Source organism: Jaculus jaculus, chromosome 8 (assembly GCF_020740685.1).
Source record: "Jaculus jaculus isolate mJacJac1 chromosome 8, mJacJac1.mat.Y.cur, whole genome shotgun sequence".
Lineage (NCBI taxonomy): Eukaryota > Metazoa > Chordata > Mammalia > Rodentia > Dipodidae > Jaculus > Jaculus jaculus.
Window position 1 is genome coordinate 43,261,924 of NC_059109.1, and position 26,246 is coordinate 43,288,169.

Consider the following 26,246-nt stretch of genomic DNA (forward strand, 5'->3'; position numbering starts at 1 on the left):
CCCCAGCCCACATAAAATGCCTGCCATGCTAGCAAGTGCCTGGGGAAAGGAGAATCCCTGGCACATGGTGGCCAGATAGATTAGCCTAATTTGTAGCCTAATTGGTAACTTCTAGGCCAACAAGAGACCCTTTCTTCAAAGAGATACAGTATTGTTGAGGATAATACCTGAGGTTGTCCTTAACCATCTCCCCAACCCGTTGCTAATTTTTGTATAACCCTTAAAGTGTGGTCAGTGGCCCATAATATTAGAATAGTCTAAAAAAGTCTCAGAACTCTCACTGAATTAAGTAACCTGATTGAGGCTGAATAATTCACATTTTAAAAAATACACAAAAGTTTATAAATCACTGCAGGTAAGAGAGAGGTGATTCTCTTTGTCTTCTTTATACTTGCTTTTTACAAAAACTTTCTATACAGAACTGAAATGACTATTATAATGAAGTAAAAGATGGAAGAGAAGCTGTTTGGTTTTGTGCTGATAGAGGCAAAGGAATGAGAAGTAGTGAAATAAATTTGTCTCTCTTCTTTCTGCTGCCCAATTGTCTGCAAAAGATGAAAAGGGTCATGTTTGCTCCTGGGCAGTTTCCATGCTTTAGAACCTAGAGTGGGCCTTATTAGCATGAGTGTTTTTAGTTGTTCCACCTGATGTCCTCTAACAATCAGGTCAAATGGTTAAAGCCCTTGCCTCAGTTCTCATTGACCAAGCGCTAAATGCCCTGGAGGTTGTCACTCTTTTACCATCTTCCCACAGTTTCTTTTTTATCTTATTTATTTGCAAGCAGAGTGGGGGGGGGGGGCAGAGAGAATGGGTGTGCCAGGGCCTCTAGCCACTGCAAACAAACTCCAGATGCATGTGCTCCCTGTGCATCTGGCTTATGTGGGTACTGGGGAATCAAATCTGGGTTCTTTGGCTTTGCAGGCAAGCCCCTTAACCATTAAGGCTCTTTCCAGTCCCAATAGTTTCTTTTATAAAAGAAAATTTTCTGATCCTGGTGCTCTGGGATTATGGCAGGCATGGCTGAAGGATCCCAATAAAGGAAAGGAAACTAAGAGTGGGAGGGGAGAGTGGTAGAATCGTGTAAGAAATGAAAGTCTTCAAGCTTCACGTATAAGCGTCTGCTGTTCACAGATTTAGCAACAATGGAGACCTGATGAACATGGAATAGGACATTTTGATGTGCAAGCTATTTAACCCTATGATGTCTCGGACTGTTCATCCACAAAGTGGAGCAAATTCTTATTTTCACAGGTGTTGTAATAGATGACATGTACCTATCACTATGTTCTAAGCTACATGTCAGTAAGTACTGAGTACACAGAACTAAAGTATACATAACTCATGCCCTCAAAGATTCCCTATTTGTATATTTTTCAATAAAATGCACAGGAACAGGTCAATAATTCTGTTAATTCTCTAACCAAAGGACCACTTCCATATAATAACCTGCTACCTGAGCTGCCTCAATTCTTTGCTTCAGAGAGTTAGATAAACACTACTCAGTAAATGGTCATCTTGTTGCAAGGCAAGAAACAAGACAAAGTCTAGCTTGACCCTTGGGAATAAATTTAGCAACAACTAAAATTAGGTCTAATTAATCAGTAGTATTTTCAAATGAAATTAGAAATTTTGACATTTTTTTAAATTTTTCTTTTTTTGGTTCATTTTTATTTATTTATTTGAGAGTGACAGAGAGAGAGGCAGATAGAGAGACACAGAGAGAATGGGTGCACCAGGGCCTCCAGCCATTGCAAACGACCTCCAGACACGTGCGATCCCTTGTGCATCTGGCTAACGTGGGTCCTGGGGAATCGAACCTCGAACCAGGGTCCTTAGGCTTCACAAGCAAACTGCTAAGCCATCTCTCCAGCCCAATTCTGACATATTTTGACATTCTGATCAGCACAGAAGAGTAAAGGACTAGCCTGTGTTCCACAGTAATGGTTATCAATTATGAAAAAGGATATGAAGTGTTTTTATAGTTACAAAATGTTATGTATGAATTAAAGAAAACAAGAAAACCATTTTTTATCTATTTGATTAATTTTGTGTTGATACAGTTCTCTGGGATTCAGTAGGAATCCTTCAGTAGGAACACCTCTAGATGGTTGCAATAAGAAAAGGGAAAAAGCCGGCTTGAAGAGGTAGCTCAGAGGTTAAGTATGCTTCCTGAACATGCCTACGGACCCAAGTTCTAGCCTCCAGGGCCTGCATAAACAGCTGGGTTTGGCCCAGATGTAACCCCAGTCCTATAAAAAGTGGAGATTATAGAATTTCTGTGACTCATGAAGAGAAAGTTCCAGAATCAGTAAGAGATTCTGTGGCAAGGAAAAAATCAGCAGGTGAGTGCTGGGGTTGAGGGTCACCTGATGATGTTTTTCTTGTGCTGCAGCAGGTTAGCACATGGGGCATGTCATCAGCATGTATACATGCACACAACACGCCCCCTATACCATATGTGCTATGCACATTACACACAAAAAAGAAAGAAACGAGGGAAAAAGCTTTCTGCTTTAGGTGTGACTGGTATGGTCAGATCCCATGTTTCATCCCATTCCAGTCAAGCAAAATAAGGTAAGTTTTAAGGTGCTTCTTTTTAAAAAATAATTCCTGTAATATAAATTTGAGAACTACAAGTGTGTCTTTAACCCTTGCTTTAAGCACACCAGCTATAGGAAACAATGAGCAGCCCATCTTCTACAGAAAGAAAAGCAATCAATACATAATAGAGAATATGCCTGGTGCTAACTGCAGGAGAGGTTAGTTTGATTGAGATTAGTATGTTGTGCTTTAGGCTCATTACTTTCTGGGCAGGGAAAAAGGAGGGGAGAGAAATCAATGTGTTTTCTTCTTGGCAGACTATGTACAATCACTCAAGAAAGGTGCTGAATATAAAAAGCTGTGAAAGCTTTAAATACCTTAAAAGTCCCCAAACCAAGGCTGGAGTGATGGCTCAGGGGTTAAGAGCATTTTCTGTTCAAGAAAATCAATTCCCCAGATCTGACATAAATAGCAGGGCATGGTTATTCACATCTATAACCCCAACCCTGTGGCACGCAGAGACCAGAGAGTCACTGATGCTCATGAAAAAAACAAAGATCAAGCTCCAGAATCACCTCAAGATTCAATTCATCTCAAGGAAACAAGCAGATACAAGATACAATGGAAGGGTTAGTCTGCTGGAACGCATAGGGTGCTGCATCTGCACATGCACACATGCATACACCATACATACCTACTACACACCCACACACATGCAAAAGAAAACAGTCCCTATACCACCACTGTCATATACACGGACTGGACTGACTGCAGCTTTTTGCTTGTTTTGTTTCTGAGAGCCTCAGTTTGTAGTCCAAGATTGCCTAGAACCCGACATGCAGTCCAGGCTTGCCTTGAATTTACAATCCTGATGCTTCAGCATCCCATGTGGTATAAGAGAAGGCTTTTGGCACCATGCTATACTAGACCACATCTGTTAATTTCTAAATGATTAGAATAAATGTGAAGAAATCCTCAGACAAAAATTCTGTTTTGTATAACAGATGTTTCTCAAAACTTGGCTAGCAAAGAAATTTTTACAAACTGAATCATGTCAAACACGTGGAAAGTTTATTATTTAAAAGAGTAACTGCTAATAACCATTTCTACATTAAAACCTATCATTAAAAGTGATCCTTATTCTCAATGTAGGAAATTCTGCATCTTTTAAAACAGGGATTACCATAGTAGCAGGCATGTACACAGCTTCATCTGGTTCAGTACCACATTCCCTCTGACTCTTCCTTATGGTCACTGCTAGTAGCTCAGATTTGATATGCCCTACTGTTCCTCCAGTTTTAGAACTCAGTCTATTCCTGGAAGGATGGCACAGTCTTTGATCAGCCTAAATCATGACTCAAACCTCCTTCCTTCATTCTGGCTTTGCTATTCCTGTTGGCAATGATGCTGTAAAGCAATCCTGTTCTCTTAGGCAGACAGAGCTGACTTTCCAGTTACCTGGGCTTATTTTGTTTTACAAACCTACATATATATGTAATACATATAGATGTAATATATGTAGGTTTGTAAAATATATATTATACATTACAATATAATATATAATATATAATATATAGTATATATTATATATTATTTTGCAAAATTAAAATTAACTTAGCATAGCTGTATGTAATGCTACTGAGTTATAGTATGAACTCCCTAGCATAAGGTGTGGATCTCAGTAGGTAGTCTTACTTTATAAAGGATGTGGAAGAGGAGACACGCAAAAGTAGAAACATGTTTAAAACATCCAAAATGAGCAGGAATAAAAGTAGCTCAGTGGTCAGAAAAGTGGTTCTCAAAGTATGGTCTCTGAATCACTATCAGCATTGTCTGGAATTATGATAGAAAGGGAACTCTCAGGTCAATCGAGATAAAATGAATCAAAAATTCTGAGGGTGGGCTCAGCACTCTGTTATATACAATGTACTTTAAAAACCACTTATCTAGAAACAAAGTGTGACAAATTTTGGATAAAAGGAAGCATCACATTAAGAAGAATTAATTATAAAAATGAGGATTTTGAGAGTATTCTGCATAATGAAAAGTCACTTCAAAACATAGGTACAATATATTTCTTATAATTTTTTAAAAATAAAAACATATAGAAATTTATATTCCAAATTGTCAGTACCTGAGGTTAATTTGGGGAAAATAATTTTACCTTTTATTTATGATTATATGCCATATATACACACACACACACACACATACATATATACATACATACACACACATATGAAAACAGGTAACCTAGGCATCTACTACTCTTTGGCAAAACTTAAGAGTTCAAAGATGAGCTAGAGTGATGGCTCAGTGGTAAGAGCACTTCCTGTGCAAGCTTCAGGATGCCAGAGACCGGTTTGATGCCCATGACTCACATAAACAGCAGGGCATGGCCACATGTGTCTGAAATTCCAGTACTGTAGAGGAGCAGAGACCCAAGAATTGCTGCAGCTGGTGGGGTAAAAAGGCAAGCTCTGGGGAATCAGTAAGAGACTTCATAACATCAAGTAAGAATGTGTGGAAAAGCAATAGAGCCTCCCACCTAACAGTGTGCTCCAGCCACCACTGGTAAGCATACCCCACAGTAGGTGAGCACATGGGATGCCCCATGGGCACATACATGTAGGTATACCAGCAAACCACACCTAAGCAAAATAAAAAAAATAATTAAAGTAAAAAGCTAACTCAATCCCCAGTAGGCTTCAGTGTTTGGACAACTGAAGCTTTGTGATGCTTCAGGGACATGTAGAGGAATCACCAGATAGTGCTCAGTCCTCCAGGACTCAATCAATGCTTCTATGTAAAGCAACTGTGCCATGAAATAACAGGTAGTCAAAGTCTGAATTCAAGAAGGGTCTGATTGGGTGCTAAAAAAACAGAACAGATATGAAACTTAAGGATTCTCTCAGAAGAAATCAGTATTTCTAGGCAAATATTTTTAGGAACCGTTTTTTTTTTTAATTTTTTATTTATTTATTTGAGAGCGACAGGCACAGAGAGAAAGACAGATACAGGGAGAGAGAGAGAATGGGCGCGCCAGGGCTTCCAGCCTCTGCAAACGAACTCCAGACGCGTGTGCCCCCTTGTGCATCTGGCTAACGTGGGACCTGGGGAACCGAGCCTCGAACCGGGGTCCTTAGGCTTCACAGGCAAGTGCTTAACCGCTAAGCCATCTCTCCAGCCCGAAACCGTTTATTTTTAAGTGGCCTCCCCTAATCTGGCAGTCATTCTGCACTTATGTTCACCTTTCTTCAAGCTGGCCCCAAGTATGTGCAGCATATGCACACGGTAAACTAAGATGGGCTTGAAGTTCTGTAAAAGGGTGGAGCGTGCACATATGTACCTAAGATGAAGTTAAGTCCTTATGGGCACCCTTGAAAAGCCCATCACTGTCTAGGGCTCTCACACATTGTGGTGTTTCAGCTTAGAAAAGTCAGGCACAATGTGATTACACTGTAGAAAGAAAATGATACCCAGGACTTTATTTGCAGCATGACATGAAATAGATACTGGAGTCAGTTTGAATTCTACCTCAACAATATACTAGATTTGAAGCAAATAACCCTACTTCTCTAAACCTCAGCATCCTTTAAGTAAAATAAACACAACAGGAATATTAAACTCCAGTGTTTCTGCAGCCATCAGAAGCATGTATAGGAGGAGGGGATGAGAAACCAGTGTTTAATGAATACAGAGTGTCAGTTTGGAATTAAGAAAATACACTGGAGATGGGACGTGATGGTTGCACAGTACTGTAACTGTATGCAATGCTACTGAATTGTAGTGTGAAGGCCCCTACCATAAGGTCTGGATCTCAGTAGGTAGTCTTACTGTATGAAGGATGTGGGGGGAGGAGACACACAAAAGTAGAATCATGCTTTACTGTGAGAGACGGGTTGAGGCTGAAGCACAGCCAGCTGGTCCCAATGCCAGGCAGTGCTACACTAAGACACAGTGGGAAGAAGAGGGGAATCTTCTAGTCATAATCCCTCTGGCATGTTCAGTTCCCAGCCTTCTCTAGTCAAATATGGTCTCTCCTAGAATATCAACCTGCTAACCACCAACATCTTGCAAAAATGTTGAGTGCTTTAAACTATTTCCCAGACCATACTCCAGGTCACGAGGACAAACACATGCTCAGGGCAGCTGGTTCCCTATATTAGTATTGAACACCAACTGGTTGGTCTGGATCTTGTTCCAGTACTTAGCATTATGCCAGTCAGTATCTGAGACGCCTTTGGCTGGATTTAATGAATACAGAAGACAGAAGTTTCAAAGGTCTAGCAAAGAAAGATTAAAAATGCACTTCTCTGCAGTTCAGGGAAACGAATTAATGATTATGTGTTGAAGTCATAAAACTGAGAAGGGGAAAATAGATGACTTTTCTTCAGGCATAATAGAACTCTGTTTTGATGGGCAGGCTTAATTAGATCTTAATGTTCAGATCAGATGGATGATCATTAGCACCCCTTGAATTTGGCAGAAGAACAAAATGCTTGGGGTACCAACACCCAATCAATTTCAAAACAATACTTACTTTAGGGTCTGAGCTCTTGAACTTCAACCTTTCCACCAACTCTATCATAGCTGCCTTCAATCCGCCAGAGTCCTTGCTCTAGAAGAAAAAAAAAGACAAAGGTGACTAGATGGCATTTCACTGACCCCTCTGAACAAACGACATTTCGGAGGACAGTGAGAACAGTGAGCTGGAAAGCAAGTTTTTCTTCCCATCAGTCAAGAGACCTAACAACTGAAAAAGCTATACTGCTTGTCCTCTTTTTCTCTTTAGACAAAGAGAGTCCGAACAAAGTTGTCCAATGACCTAAGTGACTGACTGAAATGAAAAGTAGATGTAATTTTACAGACTGACTTTACCGCTTCCTCCCAGACTCAGCTGTGCTTATGCTCACGGACGACAAAGGTTCTGCAAGACCCACTAACATCTCTGACATACTGATCTTTATTTTGAAGTGTTATGTGTCAGAAGTATGTAGCATTAAATACTTATAAGGATAAAACAGCTAAGATTGAAATGATATGGAATTATAACATGCTGGTTAAAAGCACAAGGTTTTCCAGTCAGACATAAGGTTTCAAATATGAGTCTGTCATTAAGTAGTTGACTAACCTGAGACAAATTACTGGGTTTCTTAAAATCTTCTCCCTTGTTACACAATGGGGATAATGAAAACAACTATGAGGAAGTTTAATTGAAATAATGTTTACAGAAATATTAGCAGTGTATATGGTACATAGTAAGTGCTCTGCATGTCACCTGTTATTATTACAGCATAATGATTTAGAAGTAGTCTAATCAGGATGAAATATCAGCTCCCCAAAGGTAAAAATAAAACACAAAACTCTATGCAATCTTATTTTATAGCATCTATAAAAATTTGAAATTAATTTTATTTAAATCATGTCTACAATTTCAGCAACAAGTGATTTCAACATGAGGCCATGGCCATTGAGCTCCTAACCTTCCTCTCAGTTCTGGCCCACTTCCTCTTTTCTTTACTTATAAACTGTCTGTGGTGGTTTGAGGTAATGTCACTATAGCCTCAAGTTACAAATGTCAGACTTGGAACTGCAGACATCTGATGTGTGCCTGCTGGTTATGGATCTTGCATTGGTCCAGTCTCTCCTTGTGTCTCCTTTTTGCAATGGGGTGCTTACTCTGTATCATTATGTGTTGGAAGTGCGTAACTTGCGTTTTGATTATATAAAGCTCACAGCTAAGAGACTACCTAGCATCCTGAATGAGACATTGGACTTAAAGACTATGGGGAATTTTGAAGTTGGACTGAATGTAATTTGCATTGATATGGTCCTTAGTGTATGGAACTAGAGGCAGAATGTGGTAGTGGTAGTTTGAATGTCATGCACCAATAGCATCAGGGGTTTGTGACTGAACTTTCTGTTAATGGAAGTCTTTAGAAAGTGAGGCTCTATTGGAAGAAGTGTGTCCTGGGGGCGGGCCTTGGGATTGAGTCCAGCCCTACAGTAGATGTGTTCAGAGCCAGCTTGAGCTATGCATAGGTGATGAAGTGAGCCAGCTTTTTCTGCCATGATGAAGCTTCCTCTAGAACCCATAAGCCTGAAACAAGTCCTTCCTTCCCATAAACGGCTTCTGGTCAGGTGCTTGTCCTAGCAATTAGAAGGTAACTACAACATTCTCTTTTTTAAAATTTATAAAAATAGGTTTATTTATTATTTGCAAGAAGAGAAAGAGAAAAATGGTTGTGCCAGGGCCTTTTGCCACTACAAACAAACTCTAGATGCATGAGCCACTCTGTGTATCCAGCTGTACATGGGTGGGGAACTGAATCAGGACAGACAGCCCTTAACCACTGAAGCCACCTCTCCAGCAATTCTACCACCAAATAAATAAAAACCAAAAAAGTCATTTTTTAAATTTCTTCTCTCTACTATAGAGTCTTTGAAATTTAGTGTTTATTCTCATTGTAGCCCAATTCAACCTGGACTAGCCACTTTTCAAGTACTCAAAAGCTACATGTAGCTAGTGACTCCTGTCTTGGTAAGCAAGGATACAAATCCCAACAACTGTATGGCCTTAGGCAAGTCACTTTACCATTCTGTTTCACTATTTTTTGAGCTAGAAAATGGAGCAAACCACAATCTGTACCAAGATTAAACACTAAAGGAGCTTAGAAGAGAACCCAGCACTGGTAAAGAGAATCAAACAAGTTTCTTTTTTTTGGGGGGGGGGCACTTGGGGGTAGGGTCTCTCTCTAGCCCAGACTGACCTGAAATTCAATCAGTATTCTCAGTGTGGCCTTGAACTCATGGTGATCCTCCTACCTCTGTCTCCTGAGTGCTGGGATTAAAGGTGTGTGCCACCACTCCTGGCTTCCAGTATGAGTTTCATTAATGTTGCCCATTTCCATCATGATGTTCCTTAAAGATACCAGTTATTTTTTTTTTAATCTCTGTATTTCTTCAGTTCTGTTGTATTAAAAACAAACAAAAAAATGAGCTGGAGAAATTGCTCAGTAGTTAAGGCACTTGCCTGCAAAGCCAAACAACCCTGGTTTGATTCACCAGTATCCATGTAAAGCCAGATACACAAAGTGGCACATGCATCTGGAGTTTGTTTGCAGCACCAGGAGGCCCTGGCATCTTCTCTCTCCCTCTCTCCTTGCAAATAAATAAATAAAAATATTTTTTAAAATGTACAGAGAACAAATAAATACCTGGGCATATATTTTTAAGACATAAATAGCCTAGTATTAGCATGCTATACATGTGTGGCAAAACCTAAAGTCACAAAAACTAAATTGCTTTCTTACCTCAACAGCTCTATAAGATAGTATAAGACCACTCCTTTTACAGTGAGGAAACAGGAGCATCAAGAAGATAGTTATTTTTGTGGGAGATGGAACAATTAAGAAATATATCAATAAACAAGTGTTACAAATATCTCTTACTCGATGCCTTAAACTTATGAGTAAGGAAAATAACAATTCAGGGTAACACCCGAGTCCTCAATGCTAATGAGACAAATTATTGAGCAGGTAAAGGCTGCTCCTGAGAGTGACCTGCCTACTTTGGGGGATGCCTAGGTGTTGCAATCTGCCCATCCCCCTTTGTTATCAAAAGACAAAGAATAATAAGTGCATTTGTGGGCTGGAGGGATAGCTTAACAACTAAGGTGCTTACCTACAAAGCTCTCAAAGAACCCAAGTTTGATTCCCCAAGGACCCACATAAAGCCAGATGCATAAGGTGGAGCATGTGCCTGGAGTTTGTTTGCAATGGCTAGAGGCCCTGCATTTCCATTCTCTCTCTATCTGTCTCTCTTGCTCAAATAAATAAAATAAATAAATTTATTTTTAAAAGAAAGAAGTGGATTTGTGAGCTGGCCTTTCTATGCTGTGACAAGTGTGGTTCCCAGTTAATGAGGCTGAGAGCTGAGGACTCTTTTTATTATTATTTTATTTTAATAACATAAAGCACACTTTTCTTTTTTATTTGAAGCAGAGATGGAGAATGGGCACCTCTAGCTTCTGCAAATGAACTTCGGAGGCATGTGCGACTCCGGCTATCTGTGGGTACCAGGGAATCAAACCAGGGTCGTCCACCAGATGTGCATGAGTCTGGAATTCATTTGCAGTGATGAGAGCAACTGGCATGCCCATATTCTCTTTCTCTTTCTCTCTCTCTCTCTCTCTCTCTCTCTCTCTCTCTCTCTCTCTCTCTCTCACACACACACACACACACATACTTTAAAAAGTATCCCTTACTCCAAATTGGCTACTAGATCAATGACAAGATAGTTTCCAAATTTGTAGAACCAATTTCAATTCTTCCAAAATAAGAAAAATGGAAGACCTCATTATATGGATTAAAATGTACCAGTGGCTAAATCTTCTCCCTCTAACCTCCTTCACCTCCCAAAATTATACTGAATAAGGCCCAATGTCACATGATTGTGACCAATACCTGCTTTAGATGTGCTTTCTGATCACAACTCACATCATATCCCTACTCTAGTTGTGGTTCTAAAATCCAATAATTTCTGTTTTATAAATAATGCTTCAAACTGCCCTTGATTTTTCCACTTGTTTAGGTTTTGACTGTATCTGCTCTCACAGCTGATATTTGGGGATAGACATCTAGAAGTCACATGCCAGGGAGTATGCTTTTTTCAAAAAAGGGGTCATTATGGCTGGGCATGGTGGCACATGCCTTTAATCCCAGCACTCGGGAGGCAAAAGTAGGAGGATCACCATGAGTTCAAGGCCACCCTGAGACTACACAGTGAATTATAGGTCAACCTGGGCTAGAGTGAGACCATACCTTGAAAAACAAAAACAAAAAAAAGGGCTGGGTGTGGTGGCACACACCTTTAATCCCAGTAGGCAGAGTCAGGAATCACCTGAGTTCGAGGCCACCCTGAGATTACATAGTGAATTCCAGGTCGGCCCGAGCTACAGTGATACCCTACCTCAAAAAAACAAAAATAAAAAAAGGTTAAGATGCCAGATACAAATCCTGCTTTTACAAGAAAATTTGACAAAAAGCCTGCTGATGATATCATTTCTCTTAGCTGTTTCTTATTGGCTGAACAAACAGGTCACTTGTCCCTGGAAAGCTCTCTTCCCTACATCTCAGCTGCCAGCACCCATTTTAAGCTATTCAGTAAGTACCCTGACATATTATGATTTCCCCCCGGCTCTAGAAAACAGACAGGAGTTCACCAAACTGTGCCTTTAAACCCTTCAGAAAAGAAAGAAGGAATCCCTAAGCCGCAGACAGCCTGCATGCAGGCAATAGGCCTTGTATAGAAAGATAAGGGAACTGTTTGGCCTCCTTTCACGAAAATGTACTGTGTCAGCAGAATCCTTCCTCCTGTTCACAGAGTCATGTCAGCATCCACAGCCCCAGGGAGACACAAAGGCACCTGAGAGAGCCTCCCTCCAGTAACTCACCCACTCTCTAAGTCTCCAGCTCACTCGCAGATTTCACAGGATATTAACTGGACTTAATGTTCAACCTGCTATATTGTCTCAAAATGAGTGGTGAAGAAAAATCTTCCTAATGTGCCCTCTTCTGCCATAATTACAACAGAAGGGATCTTCATGGTAGATGAGACCACTGTAGAGCTGGTGTAAGAGTCAAAATAGAGGCCCCTGGCCTATGGCTGCCCCATGCCCATCCCCTGCTATTATTACCCACATAGTCCTGTGCACTCTTGGAGTCCATGTGCACAGGTTTACAAGCTACAGTGCAAGCTCTGAGAATACCCTTCTCAAACAGCACATACCACACACACACATACATATTTTCTTTATTTTGTGTGTATGTTAGAATTCAATGGTTTGATCCATTTCTAGACAGCTAAACTCAGGAACAGGCTCTACAGACCCTGAAAACAGGCTAAGGATGTTTACCTATCAACTTGACCACAGGGTACTTAGTAATCTATAAAGAGACAGACAGAGTCAAAAACATGGGACATAAGGCATTAAGGTGTGCAGGATAATACCTGAATGCAAGTAACCCTAACTCACACAGTTGTATCATGCTTCAGTTGATTGACTGCTGAGGGCAATTTTTAATTAACAGATAAAAAGAACAGAGTGTACTGGGTCACAACAGCTTCCTCTGAAACCTGGGTTCTAACTGAGAACTGGACGAGAGCACAACTGAAGGAAGGTGAATTCTTGCCTTGTAGAAATTTGGTCCCATATATGACCAGATTCAACCATGTCAACCTTGGGGTAAGCACCATGACTGGTGCAGAAGTGGGCTTTTCCTGATGTCCTCACACTACATTCCAAGAACACAGCTCAACACGGTCACACCTTACTTTATGCATTTATTTCTTCCCCTGAGAGAATGCAGAATAAAGAAACAAAGTGCTATGCTGATCAGACAGAACTGGATCACTCTGAGGACATGAAGACTGACTCCTAGGAAGAACAAAATGACTTCTCTGCAGACATTCTCCTAAGAATTTTCATATGCTCTCTTGGTGGCCTTAAAATTAGTGCATTCTCATTTTGCAACTAAGAAAAATAGCTAATGGAAATCAAATGCAGAACTCAAGATCACAAACCTTGTGTACCCATTCACTGGCTGTTTGAATGGATGGCCCCCAATATGTTCAGGATGTTTTGTTGTTGTTGTTTTCGAGGTAGGGTCTCGCTCTAGCCCAGACTGACCTGGGATTCACTATGTAGTATCAGGGTGGCCTTGAACTCACAGCAATCGATCCTCCTACCTCTGCCTCCCCTGAGTGCTGGGATTAAAGGCATGTGTCACCACACCCAGCTCATGTTCAGGATTTTAGAAAAGTTTGTAATTTAGATCTATAGCCGCCTGGCTGGAGGAGGTAGATATGGAATTCTAGTCTAAAGATATACAAAGTGCCTGAGCTTTGCCTGGAGTTTGAGGAGCATGCTTGCTTATGATGTTGGTGGCTTCTATCTCTCTACTTGGACCTGTGAAAGCGGGCCAGCTTCTTCTGCCATTATGGAACTTCCCCTGGATCAGTAAGCTTCAATAAATATCCTCCATAACTATGCCTGGTTTGGAAGTTCCTCCCAACTGCCTGAGGCTGTCTATTACACTGCATTTCACAGTGAAACAATAATGAAGAGATAGCGTATTTTTGCTTTACAACAGAGAAAAGCGGTTTTACTGGAAGTCAAATAAGTGATGTCCTCCAAATCATGGAAGTAGTCCTTGAAAAAAAGAATCACACAAAGAAGGAAATGAGGGGCTGGAGAGATGGCTTAGAGGTTAAGGTGCTTGCCTGGAAAGCCTAAGGACCCAGATTTAATTACCCAGTTCCCATGTAAGCCAGATGCACACGGTAGTGTGTTCATCTGCAGTTTGTTTGCAGTGGCTAGAGACCCTGGCATACCCACTCTCTCTATCTGCCTTTGTCTCTCTCAAATAAATATTTTTTAATAGAAGGAAATGAAAACAATTTGAAACATGTATGACAGAAGAGACCTATATCAACATGTGACAAAAATGAAGAAATTTTTAGAAATCAGTAATAAAAAGCCAAGTCAGTCAACGAACCCCTAACAAAGGTGTGAACAGAAAATGAAATGCGGCTGGAGAGATGGCTTAGCGGTTAAGGCACTTGCCTGCAAAAACAAAGGACCTAGGTTAGATTCTCCAGGACCTACATAAGCCAGATGTACAAGATAGCACATGCATCTGGAATTTGCAGTGGCTAGAAGACCTGACATGCCCATTCTCTTTCCCTCTCTCTCGAATAAATAAATTAAACTTTAAAAAATTAAAATGGCTGAGCTGATGAGCATGCCAAAAAAGATGCTCAAGTTTACTGACAATTAAAAAGGCTTTCCTTTCCCATAAGGCTAAAAATATTTTAATTTGACAATATCAAGTGTTAAGGAACTTTGGGGAAATTGCATATGTCCTTTGCATGTGTAAATACAAAACAGAAATGTTATTCTAACATCATATTAAGGGCAATTCTCCTTCCCCTGAGAAACACTGAGACATGAATTAAGGGGGTCTGCTCAAAATTATTCATTACAACATTAGTTGTAATAATGAAAAACTATAAATACCCTAAACATTCAACAGTGAATGGATAAACAATATGAAATTAACAAACTATGGAATATGGCATAGTAAATAAAGAGAATAAATATATGTGCTTACAATTATGGCAGATGTACGTTGGAAATTTTTTAATTTTGCTAAATGCTTTATACAACTATTTTCAATGATGAATATTTACATGAATTTCTGGGGCTAGCATTGGGCATAGTTGCAAAAAGATTTGAGATTTTGTTTAGTGTAGTAACGGTTGTATAATTAAGATTTAGTACATAAATGGAAAAGGAAGAAAGAGAAAAAAAGAAACGGACAGAAGAGGGAAGAACAGAGGTAAGAAAGGAGGAAGATCTCAGGTCTCCTACTTCAAATGTCTTTTCCCATCCATTTGCCTACATGTAAAGACTGCAGCATATTCTTGTTATACTGCAAATGACTGAACAACAGGTAAAAAGGTTCTTTATATAGAGTACACATATAGGTTTCAGGTGGTCTAAAATCCCTCAAACCATATACAGAATTTGTACTACCATGAATATTTCAGGGGGTGCATACTACCTTTCTTCAAATTCTGATAAATGTTTTAAGTTGCCCAAGAGATCCAGGTTCTGTTCCTAGCTTTGCCACTAACTGCTGTGTGAACACAGAAAAGTCATTTAGTCTTTGGGTTTCTATTTCTCCATCTTCAAATGAGGAGATGGACCAGACTAGGAGCTACAAGCTGGCAGCCTGTAGTCTATAGAGTTGGTTGCCTTTGCTTTTAATAGTGGTCCACATATCACAATGGAATTTTTTAAACTTATTTTTATTAGTTGTGGACATACTTAGTATGGAAACAACACATGTTGGTCCCATCCTTGACCTCATCTCTGCTTTTTTTCCAAAGAGGCCCTCCTCATTGGGGATACAGATCATCCTCATGGGGATTGTGGGTCATGCACTGTGGGGACAGCAGTCATTTATGGGGGGGGAAGCACTATCTCTGTTATAATGTCCCAACATGTGGCTCTAACAATCTTTCCGCTCCCTCTTCTGTAAAACTCCCTGAGCCATGATGTGTATTTTAAGTCTACTACAGTGATGGGCACTTAGGAGCCTCTGGATCTATGGTTTGGTAGGTGTTGGGTGTCCTCAGTGTCTATCTCCTTCACCCTTGTTCTGATATCCGGCTCACTGAGAAAGCACCACTCTTGCTCATTTCCCCAACACCAGAATTTTAAATTGCCTACAACATTTAAAAACAGGAAAGAATTGCCAGCTAAGAAGTGGCCTAGAAGTTGCCTTCTTGTGCTCTACTAAAGGAGAAGAATCAGGGTAAGAAAAAATAGACTCTATTCCAGAGAGAGAAGGGGGGAGGGAGAATTTCTGAAATTCACAAAAGTAGAATAAATCAAAAGTGATGCAGGGAAAAGAATCCAAGCCAACACAAATCTAGCCTAGCAGCTCGCTGGCAGGGAAGGGGCACTCCTATCTACAAGACAAGCCCAGAGGTCTCACAGCCTCAAATCCCCAGTTGCAAGTTTTGGTGAGACAGTGATTCCTCTTGCAGAAAAATCAGCAATGGAGAGGATTTTTTTTTTTTTTTTTTACATTAAGACTTAAGGGCCAGTGGTTGGCCACTATCTTGAGAAGGAGCTTATTGTTTTAATCTAAGATACCCTACAGTCCTAGAAAGGGCAACAGTCATAAGGCAGAGAGTATCAATTTAATTTGCACAGTCCCAAGAAGAGAGAAAAGTGGGAGGGGAGGCAGGTGTGGAAAGTGGAAGGGCCAGGTACTGACAAACTGAAAAATGTAGGGGACAGGAGGCTCAGCTCAGACAGCAAAATGAACTGTGTAGGGGAACAGTCCAGTGCTCAGCGGGCAGCAGAGCTCATCAACTGAAAACAGTTCCTGAGTGTGATAATCTTGAGTCTATGGGCAGTGGGTAGAACAACTCGTGGAGCCACCAGCCTGACAACTCCGAAGCCCCTGACATTCACAGCAGGATGATTAGTATTAATGGGTTTGAAAGTATGAAGATTGGTCCTCTGCCTGTACAAATTTTAGTGTTGTAGTGCACTTCCCCCTCCACCATACTAGCTAGAATGTGAGCCACCCACAGGAGTTTCAGGTGGGAGGGACAACCTGCCCAACTCACAGATTACAAAGCTAAGTATAGTGAAGCAGAAGCCTTTGGGATACAAAGGGAATGCGCTCAAATGAAGACAGATGAGGCGAACATCAGTTCAACTCAGGCTCAAGGCCACCAAAAATTGGGAAACACTGGAAGTCTACAAGCTCCACTGAATCCGTCTTACTTTATGCATATAACTGGCAATCTGCAATCTTTTTGACGATGCAGGAAAAATCCTGTGCAAACACTGTGTCTTTTGTTGTGTTCATATTTTTTTCTACCTTTGTGCCACCACTTTTGTCTTTTTGCTACATTTTCTGTATTTTTACTTTAGCATATTAAAATGATTATGTCTAAAATTACATACTATATAACCCTCTATATTATCATCTAATTTTTATACTTTTATTCATCATAGGGCAATCTTTTTATTTTCCTTTATTTTATCCCCCCCCTTTTTTTCTCTTTTGCTCCCAGTATTCCTCTCCTTTGTTTCTATTATACTTTTTATATGTACATGTATTTTTGTGCACAGATACAAACACATGCATATGTGTAGCCCAGAAGACATCCTTGGTGCCCTTCCTCAGGTATACCATCCACCTTTTTAAAAAAAAAAAAAAAAGTTTTTCAAGTTTTTTGAAGTAGGGTTTCACTCTGGTCCGGGCTGATCTGGAATTCACTATGTAATCTCAGGGTGGCCTCAAACTCATACTTCTGCTTCTCCAATGCTGGCATTAAAGATGTGTGCTGCCACACCCAGCACCATCCATTGTTTTTTGACACAGCTTCATTTATTGGCCTGGAGCTCACTGATTAGTCTAGAGTGGATGGCCAGCAAGCCTAAAGGATCTTCCTACTTCTGCCTTTCCAATGCTGGGATAACAAGCATGTGTCACCATGCCTAGCATTTTTACAAGGGCTTGGGGGATTAAACTCAGGTCTTAATGATTGCAAGGCAAACACTTTACAAGCTAATTTATCTACTCAGCACCTCTACTATACATTTAATAGTATCATGACTTCATCTTACTGGTTTTTTAAGCATTTATGCTTAACTTTTATGTTTTGAGAAAGAGAGAAAAAAAAGGCAGAAAGAGTGAGCAAGCATGCCAGTGCCTTTATCTACTACAAATGAACTCTAGACATAAGTACCCCCTTATATGCATGTGAGATATTGCACGCTTGTACCCCTGTGCTTCTGGCTTACATGGGACCTGTAGATTCGAACATGAGTTGTTAGGCACTGCAGGCAAGTACCTTAACCGATAAGCCATCTCTCCAGCCCTGCTTTTGCTATTTATTCCCATTTTTTACAGTTATTAAATTTTATTTCCAAACATTATCATCACTGGGAAACCTTGCACTTTTAAATTTTTATCTATTTGTGTAATCTCCTGTTCTCATCATTTTCCACTTCTCTTCTTTCTCCATTCTATTTAACTGATCTCCTCCTCTATTTTCCCCTTTCTTTACTTTTTATCTCATTAACTTATTATTTCCATATGCACTCTAAATGATTTTTAACTGCATTCACAGCATACCCCATATGAGTTTTTCCATTTTCTGTTTCATGGAAGTTAATGGTTGCTGGGGGAGATGGAAACATTTCCTCAGTAGTGCTGTGGTAAATAACCCTACCCATGCTCATGCACACAATCCTAATTAAACTCAGTGGGACAGCAAAATACACACACACACACACACACACACACACACACACACATCAAAGAAGGACTATTTAGACAGACGTAAAGATGAAGGGGTTTAGCAGCAGTTGGAGGGCAGGTGAGAGAAGGTAATGGCAAGTGAATGTGATCAAAATACATTATACACATATATAAAAATATAAAAAATAGGGCTGGAGAGATGGCTTAGTGGTTAAGCGCTTGCCTGTGAAGCCTAAGGACCCCGGCTCGAGGCTCGGTTCCCCAGGTCCCACGTTAGCCAGATGCACAAGGGGGCGCACGCGTCTGGAGTTCGTTTGCAGAGGCTGGAAGCCCTGGCGCGCCCATTCTCTCCCTCTCCCTCTATCTGTCTTTCTCTCTGTGTCTGTCGCTCTCAAATAAATAAATAAAAATTAAAAAAATATATATATATATATAAAATAATTCTACAAAAACCAGACTGTAAATAACCTAATGATGTACCCAAAGTTCTAGTAAACCAAACAAGCTCAAATGTAGTAAATGGCAAGAAATGAAAAAGAACAGGGTAAAAGACTGCAGGAAAAGCTCAGTGGTTAAGGTGCTTGCCTACAAAGCCTAAAAACTGGAGTTTGATTCCTCATATTCACAAAGTGGTACATGCATCTGGAGTTCATTTGCAGAGGCTAGATGTCCTGGCATACCCATTCTTTCTGCCAGTACTCAGGAGGTGGAGGATTGGTGTGAGTTTGAGGACAGCCTGAGACAACACAGTGAATTCCAGGTCATCCTGAACTAGAGCAAGATCCTACTTCAAAAAAAAAAAAAAAAAAACAGGGTAGAAATCAAGAAATATAGACTGAAAAAAAAAATACATAGGACAAAAGCCAGGCGTGGTGGTGCACGCCTTTAATCCCAGCATTCGGGAGGCAGAGGTAGGAGAATCGCCGTGAGTTCAAGGCCACCCTGAGACTACAGAGTTAATTCCAGGTCAGCCTGGACCAGAGTGAGACCCTACCTCGAAAAACCAAAAAAAAAAAATACATAGGACAAAAGAGTTGGTTCTTTGAAAGGGTAAAAAAGACTGACAAGCCACTCAAGAAACTAAACAAATGAAGACTCACTAATAAAATAAGAGGTGAAAATGAAATTGTTAGAATGGAATCCATAAGATCATTAGTAAATAATTTGAAAACTCATATTCCAGAAAGCTGGAAAACCTAGAAGAAATACATTCTTAAACACATTTGACCTACCAAAATTAAATCAAGAAGAAAATATAAACAATTTTAATCTATATCAAACAGCAATAAGATTGAAACAGTAGTTAAGTGTCCCCACAAAGAAAAGTCCAAGACTAGATGAATACAGTGCTGAATTATATAAAACATTTAAGGAAACCTAACACCAAACTTCTCAAGCAATTCAACAAACTATAAAGGAAAATAATACAACCAAATTCATTTTAAGTCAGTATTACCCTGATACCAAAATTGGATAAGGACAGAAAAACAAACAAGGAAATCTATTTATCAACTTCCCTGATGAACAGATGCAAAAATTTTCAATAAAATACTTTCAAATTAAATTCAAGACACATTACAGTGACCTTACCTCATGCCCAAGCCAGTTTAATTCCAGGGATACAAGGTTGGCTCAACATGCCCAAATCAATAAATAGACTAAAAGAAATCTCAGGATCTTCTCAATTAGTACAGAAAAGCATTTGACAAAACTCATCATGCTCCCAGGATAAGTCTTGAAAGCGGGAATATAAGGAGCACATCAACATAGTGGAGGCTTGTCAGACTTACAGTCAACATTATACTGCATGGGGAAAACAGAGAACATTTCCTTTAAAATTTAGAGTGTGACAAGAATGCTCACTCCCTCTACTCATGCTACATAGTACTTGAAGACAGCTAGAGAAATAAAATAGGAGGCTAAAATAAGAGGTGTGAAACAAAAGGAAGTAAAATTACCCCTATTTGCAGAAGGCATTGTCCTATACTTAAAAGATTCTCAAGACTCCACCAGAAAATTTAGACCAGGAAAGTAGTAGAATATAAAAATCAACATTCAAAAATCTAAGTACCAATAATAAACTTGCCAAGAAATAATTTAGGTAAAATATCCCATTCCATTCACAAAAGCTTTGAAAAAAAAAAAAAAACCCAAACAGGAATAACCCTAACTAAAGAGATGAAAGACCTCTAACACAAAAACTTTAAGACACTGGAAAAAATGTAGGCACATTGAAAAGACCTTCCATGTGTTCATGGATCAACAGAATTACTAGTGTGAAAATGTCTGTATTACCAAAAGTGGCCTACAGATTCCATGCAATCCCAATCAAAATTCCAATAATATTCTTCAAAAAACCAGAAAAAAATCCTAAAATTCATATGAAATACAAAAGACTGGATGGCCAAAGCAACCCTAAGCAGAAATAATAATGCTGGAGGTATCACAATATCTGAACTCAAATTATGCTACAGATCCATAGTGACAAAGACAGCATTATACTCATACAAAAAATAGACATGTGTCTAAATAGACATGGAATAAAATAGAGAATTCAGTCACTGAATTTTTGATAAAAATGTCAAAACTATATGCTAGACAAAAAGACAGCCTCTTTAACAAATCAGGCTGGGAAACTAGATATCTACATTCAGAAGAATGAAATTAGGGGTTTGGGGACATAGTGGAATTGGTAAGGTACTTGCCTCACATCATGGGGATCTAAGTTTGACCCCAAGTACCCATGTAAAAATGCCAGGCATGGTGAATACACTTACAATCCCAGAACTAGGGAGGTGGAAACAGGAAGACCCCTTGGGCTCCCTGCTCAGCTATCTAACCTAATTGGTGAGCTCCAAGCCCTTGAGAGACCCAGTCTAAAAGAAAGCAGATAGCATTCCTGAAGATGACACTTGGGTTTGTCCTCTGGTTTAAATATACAAACACACACATGTGCCTGCTCATGCATGAACATGCACACATATGATACATGCTCATTCCTATGAGTCCTTCCCACCAGCCCAGTAGTATACACAGAGGTGAGTCTGCTGCCCTCAAGCACCCTCTATAACTGTGCCTATAGGGGCAGATACTCTTCTCTTGGTGTAACCCTTCTGTTCTTGCTGTGAGTGAACTCACATCATCCCACTCAGGCAGCCCCTTTCATAACCACTATGCCACATCCCTGTGACCCCACATACTTCCCCGTGGGTGCCCCTCCCCCACTGCCTAAGTGCCCTCTGCACATGTGTGTCTACTCCCTCCACTCCTTATTCTATACTGGGCCCTTAACATTGCTACTAGCTGTGTGAGTCCTCCACTTGACTATTGGACTATCCCCAAATAGGCAAACCCCACCACAAAACAAGTAACATAAAAAGCCAAGACAATACATACCTATCAAGAATGCCCAGTTCCAAAGAAGAGAGTCCCAATAGAGCTACTTAAAAGAAATCCCAAAGAATTCCAAACACAATAATGAACTTAAGACGATATGAACAAATGCCTGAATGAAATACAAGAGATTACAAACAAGCAACTGAAAAAAAAATAGACACCTGAATGGGTTCAAACAGCTTATGGACAGACAACCACATGTATTCCCAGGGAGTACAAACAACAACTAAGTGAAATAATAAAGTCAGATGATAGGAAACTGGAATTCGATAAAGAGAGAAAATGTTGAGGAGAAACCAAACTGAAATGAAAAATGTACTGTTGCAGTCAGGTTTGCATTGCTGGTAGAACTCACCCAGCCAAAAGCAGCTTGTGGGGAAAAAGAGGTTTATTTTGGCTTACAGGCTCCAGGGGGAAGCTCCATGATGGCAGGGAAAACAATGGCATGAGCAGAGGGTGGATATCACCTCCTGGCCAACATCAGGTGGACAACAGGAACAGGATAGTGTGCCAAACACTGGCAAGGGGACAACTGGCTATAACACCTATAAGCCTGCCCCCAACAACAACACTGCCTCTAGGAGGTGTCATTTCCCAAATCTCCATCAGCTAGAAACCTAGCATTCAGAACACCTAAGTTTATGGGGGACACCTGATCAAACCACCACATGCACTAAATTAAATAAGAAGCTTCCTGGAAAACCTTACCAATAGAATAGACAGCATATCAAGGCTTGATAATAACACAGAGGAAATAGATCACTGTAGCCAAAATCAATGACAAGTTCAAAGAAAGTACAAGGCTGGGAAAAGAGATGCCCATCTAGATAAAAGAAACAGAAAACTCTCCATGTTGTATTATAATCAAAACATTAAACACAAACTGAAAGGAAGAAACAAAACACTTGTAAAAGCAGGCCCACAAGAAGCTTACAATTTTCAATGGAAATTTTAAAAGCCAAAAATGTGAGGTGATGCATTTCAACATGTAAAAAAAAAACAACAGCAGCTATCAATCCAAACTATTCAGCCAGCAAAAATTATCTCATAATAAAAGTAGAAAGAAAAATTTTCCATAATAAAAATAGATTAAAGGAATTTCTGAGCACTAGGCCAGCTCTACAGACGATACTGGAAGGAACACTGAAAACTTAAGGAAACAATAAACACATGCATGAGGGAAAACAACAGCCATGTAAAATCAGCTATAAAACAAACAAAGACCAAAGAAAACACCACCACAAAGTCACTAACATGGAAGAACTCAACTCACATTTTTCACTAATAACTCAGTACTATTGGTTTCAATTTCCCAGTCAAAAGAAATGGACTAGCAGACTAGATCAGAAAACATGATTCATCTTTTTGCTGATATCAAGAAACTTACCTCACTATCCAAGACAGGCACTACACCTTAGGGTGAAAAGGTATGTTAAACAAAATGAAACCAAGAAAAAAAGTAGGCTTTGTTTCTCCATCTAACAAAATACGACTTTAAATCACATCTAGTCAGAATTGATTAAGGACACTTCATATTGACTGAGGAGACAGTACACCCAAGAGGACATTATAATCCTAAATATATATGCACTGAAAGCAGATCATCTAACTTCATGAAACAAATATTACTAGACATTAAGTAATCGATTAACCTCAACACAGTTATACTAAGTAACTTCAACATACCACTCTTTCCAACAGAGAGGCTAGCCAGACAATAGAGAAAGATTGGAGCTAAGTGATATCATAGAACAAACAGACCTAACCCATGTGTACAGAATATACCACTGAAAAATACAGAATACACATTATTCTCAGCAGTCCATGGGACTCACTTTAAAATTGACCACACATTAAGTCACAAAGCACATCTCAATAAATTTAGTAAAATTGAAATGATGAAATAAAGTTAAACCATAAGAAAAACTAAAAAAAAAAAAAAATACAGAAATTGCTGGGAGATTAAACAACATACTATTTAATAATTAATGGATCTTTCAAGAAAGAAATTTTTCAAATTCCTAGCATTGAATGAAAATGAGAATACAAATACCCTTAGGCAAAATAAAACAATGAGACAGAAAATCCAAATGAATAAAATTAGAGATGAGAAGAGTGCCATTACAACAGATACTCATCTTTTTTTTAATCCTAAGGATATACTTTAAAAATCTATGCTCCATCAAACTGGGTAATCTAAAAGAAATGAATGAATTTCTAGAGGCACAATGATCTTACCAAAATTAATCCAAGATTAGAACAATAATTTAAACAGATCCATGAGCAGGGGAGACAGCTCAGCAGTTAAAGACTGCTTGCCAATTAAGCTTGAGGGCTTTGGGGGCAAGAGACCATCAGGTACAACTCCCCAGAACTCATGTCAAAAGCTGGATGTACACATCTGTACCCCACAGTGTGAGAGGACAGAGACTAGAGAATCACTGGAGTTCCCTTAAGGACAGAAGTTTTGGGTTGAAGGATAAACCTAGTTCCAGTGATATACATGGATGGACAACAAGGAAAGGATATCCAATATTCTCCTCTGACCTCTGCATACATGAGCATGGGGGGGGGGCACATCTGCGCATGCACATTGTGGTGGTTTGACTCAGGTGTCCCCCATAAACTTAGGTGTTCTAAATGCTAGGTTTCAAGCAGATAGAGATTTGAGAATTAATGCCTATTGGAGGGAGTATATTTTTGCGGGCAGATTTATGGGTGTTATAGCCAGTTTCTCCACGCCAGTGTTTGACACACTCTCCTGTTGTTATTGTCCACCTTATGCTGGCCAGGGGGTGATGTCCACCCTCTGCTCATGCCATTGTTTTCCCTGCCATCATGGAGCTTCCCCCTCGAGCCTGTTAGCCAAAATAAACCTCATTTTTCCCACAAGCTGGTTGGGTGATTTCTACCAGCAATGTGAACCTGGCTGCAACAGTAAAGTGGTACTGAGGAGTGGGATTGCTGCTAGACACTTGGCTGTGTGGCTTTGGCCTTTTGGAGCTGATTTTCAAGAGGAATGTGGAAGTATTTGAAACCTTGGCCTAAGAGATGACTTGCAGTGCTATAAGTACAGCTTGATGGACTATTCTGGTCAGAGTTGAAAAACCTGAGTGCAGTTTAGAACTATGGACTGTGAGGTTAGACTTATGAGGATGAGAAAGAACTTTGCCTGGACTGGGCTGACAGTTTGTATGAAAAGCTTGCTGTTATGCCCATGTTCTGAGAAGTAGTGCATGGTTGCTTTGCGTAGAAATGAACTGGTGTGAACAGTGGAATATGGCACAGAAAAAAATGAAATCTTTGGGCCTAAACTGCTGCTCATTCACCTGCAAATTGTTTGAGCGATTACAACCTTTGAGATTGGCCAGCTGACCTGCACTGGGGCAACAGGAAGAATGCAGACTCTTTTGAAGAGGCCTGAATGCTCAAGAAGTGTCCTGTTCTTCAAAGTCTGCTTTATTCCCCCTGGATTAACAAACTGGCACCCTACCTGGTACTGTGGAATATAAGAAATGCAGGAAAGAGAGGGTCATTGAGTTTGCAACACAGTCTTGTGTTTTAGAAAATGGCTATGGGCAGTGTGAAGCAGGTTTGCTGGATGCCTGCATGGAGACCCAATGGGGCCATGAAGATGTACTATGGATTGCAGTGGAGACCCAGTAGAGATGCCGGGACCACAAGATGACTGCTAAGGAAAGCTGCCTTCTCCGATGAAGTTTTCCAGGACTGTAAACAGCCTAGCTGGAGGGGTGGAACTGGAATACCAGGGACTTGCTGCTGGTTAGAATGATCAGACTTGGAGATTTTTCATTGACTAGAGTTGTTGGACTTGGCTACAAAGTTTGATGTTTGCCCTGTTTAAATCTTATATTGGTTGAATATTTCTTTGCTATTCTCACTGCCATTTTTTGTAGTGTGAATGTTTATTCTGTGCTATTATGGGTTTTTTGAGGTTTTTTGGTATTATGGCTCAGTTAAAAGACCTTGAATTATGGGGATGTATGAATATCATTAGAATTGATAAAAACTATGGGGACTTTTAAAGTTGGATGAATGTATTGTATTTTACATCACATATGGTTATCCGCTTATGGAGCCCAGGGGCGGAATGTGGTGGTTTGATTCACGTGTATCCCATAAACTTAGGTGTTCTGAATGCTAGGCTCCCAGCTGATGGAGATTTTGGAATTAGCACCTCCTAAAAGGAGTGTATTTTGGGGGGAGGGCTTATGTGTGTCATAGCCAGTTTCCCCATGCCAGTGTTTGGCACACTCTCCTATTGCTATTGTCCACCTTCTGTTGGCCAGGGGGTGATGTCCACCCTCTGCTCATGCCATTGTTTTCCCTGCCATCATGTATCTTACCTCTTGAGCCTGTAAGGCAAAATTAACCTCTTTTTTTCCCACAAGCTGCTCTTGGTTGGGTGATTTCTACCAGCATTGTGAGCCT

At 40.0% G+C, this 26,246-nt stretch overlaps 1 protein-coding gene and 1 non-coding gene across 2 annotated transcripts in view; one reads left to right on the forward strand and one right to left on the reverse strand.

The window, feature by feature from the left end:
• Trim44 (tripartite motif containing 44) overlaps positions 1-26,246 on the reverse strand; it is a 142,213-nt gene that overhangs the window by 95,240 nt on the left and 20,727 nt on the right. Inside the window, exon 2 of the mRNA XM_045157291.1 lies at positions 7,085-7,162. Within this exon, the coding sequence (XP_045013226.1) occupies positions 7,085-7,162 (78 nt within the window). The remainder of the gene's footprint in view (positions 1-7,084; positions 7,163-26,246) is intronic.
• On the forward strand, positions 9,999-10,147 carry LOC123463012. Its single transcript, XR_006638634.1, has one exon. It is a non-coding gene; the product is annotated as a U12 minor spliceosomal RNA (small nuclear RNA).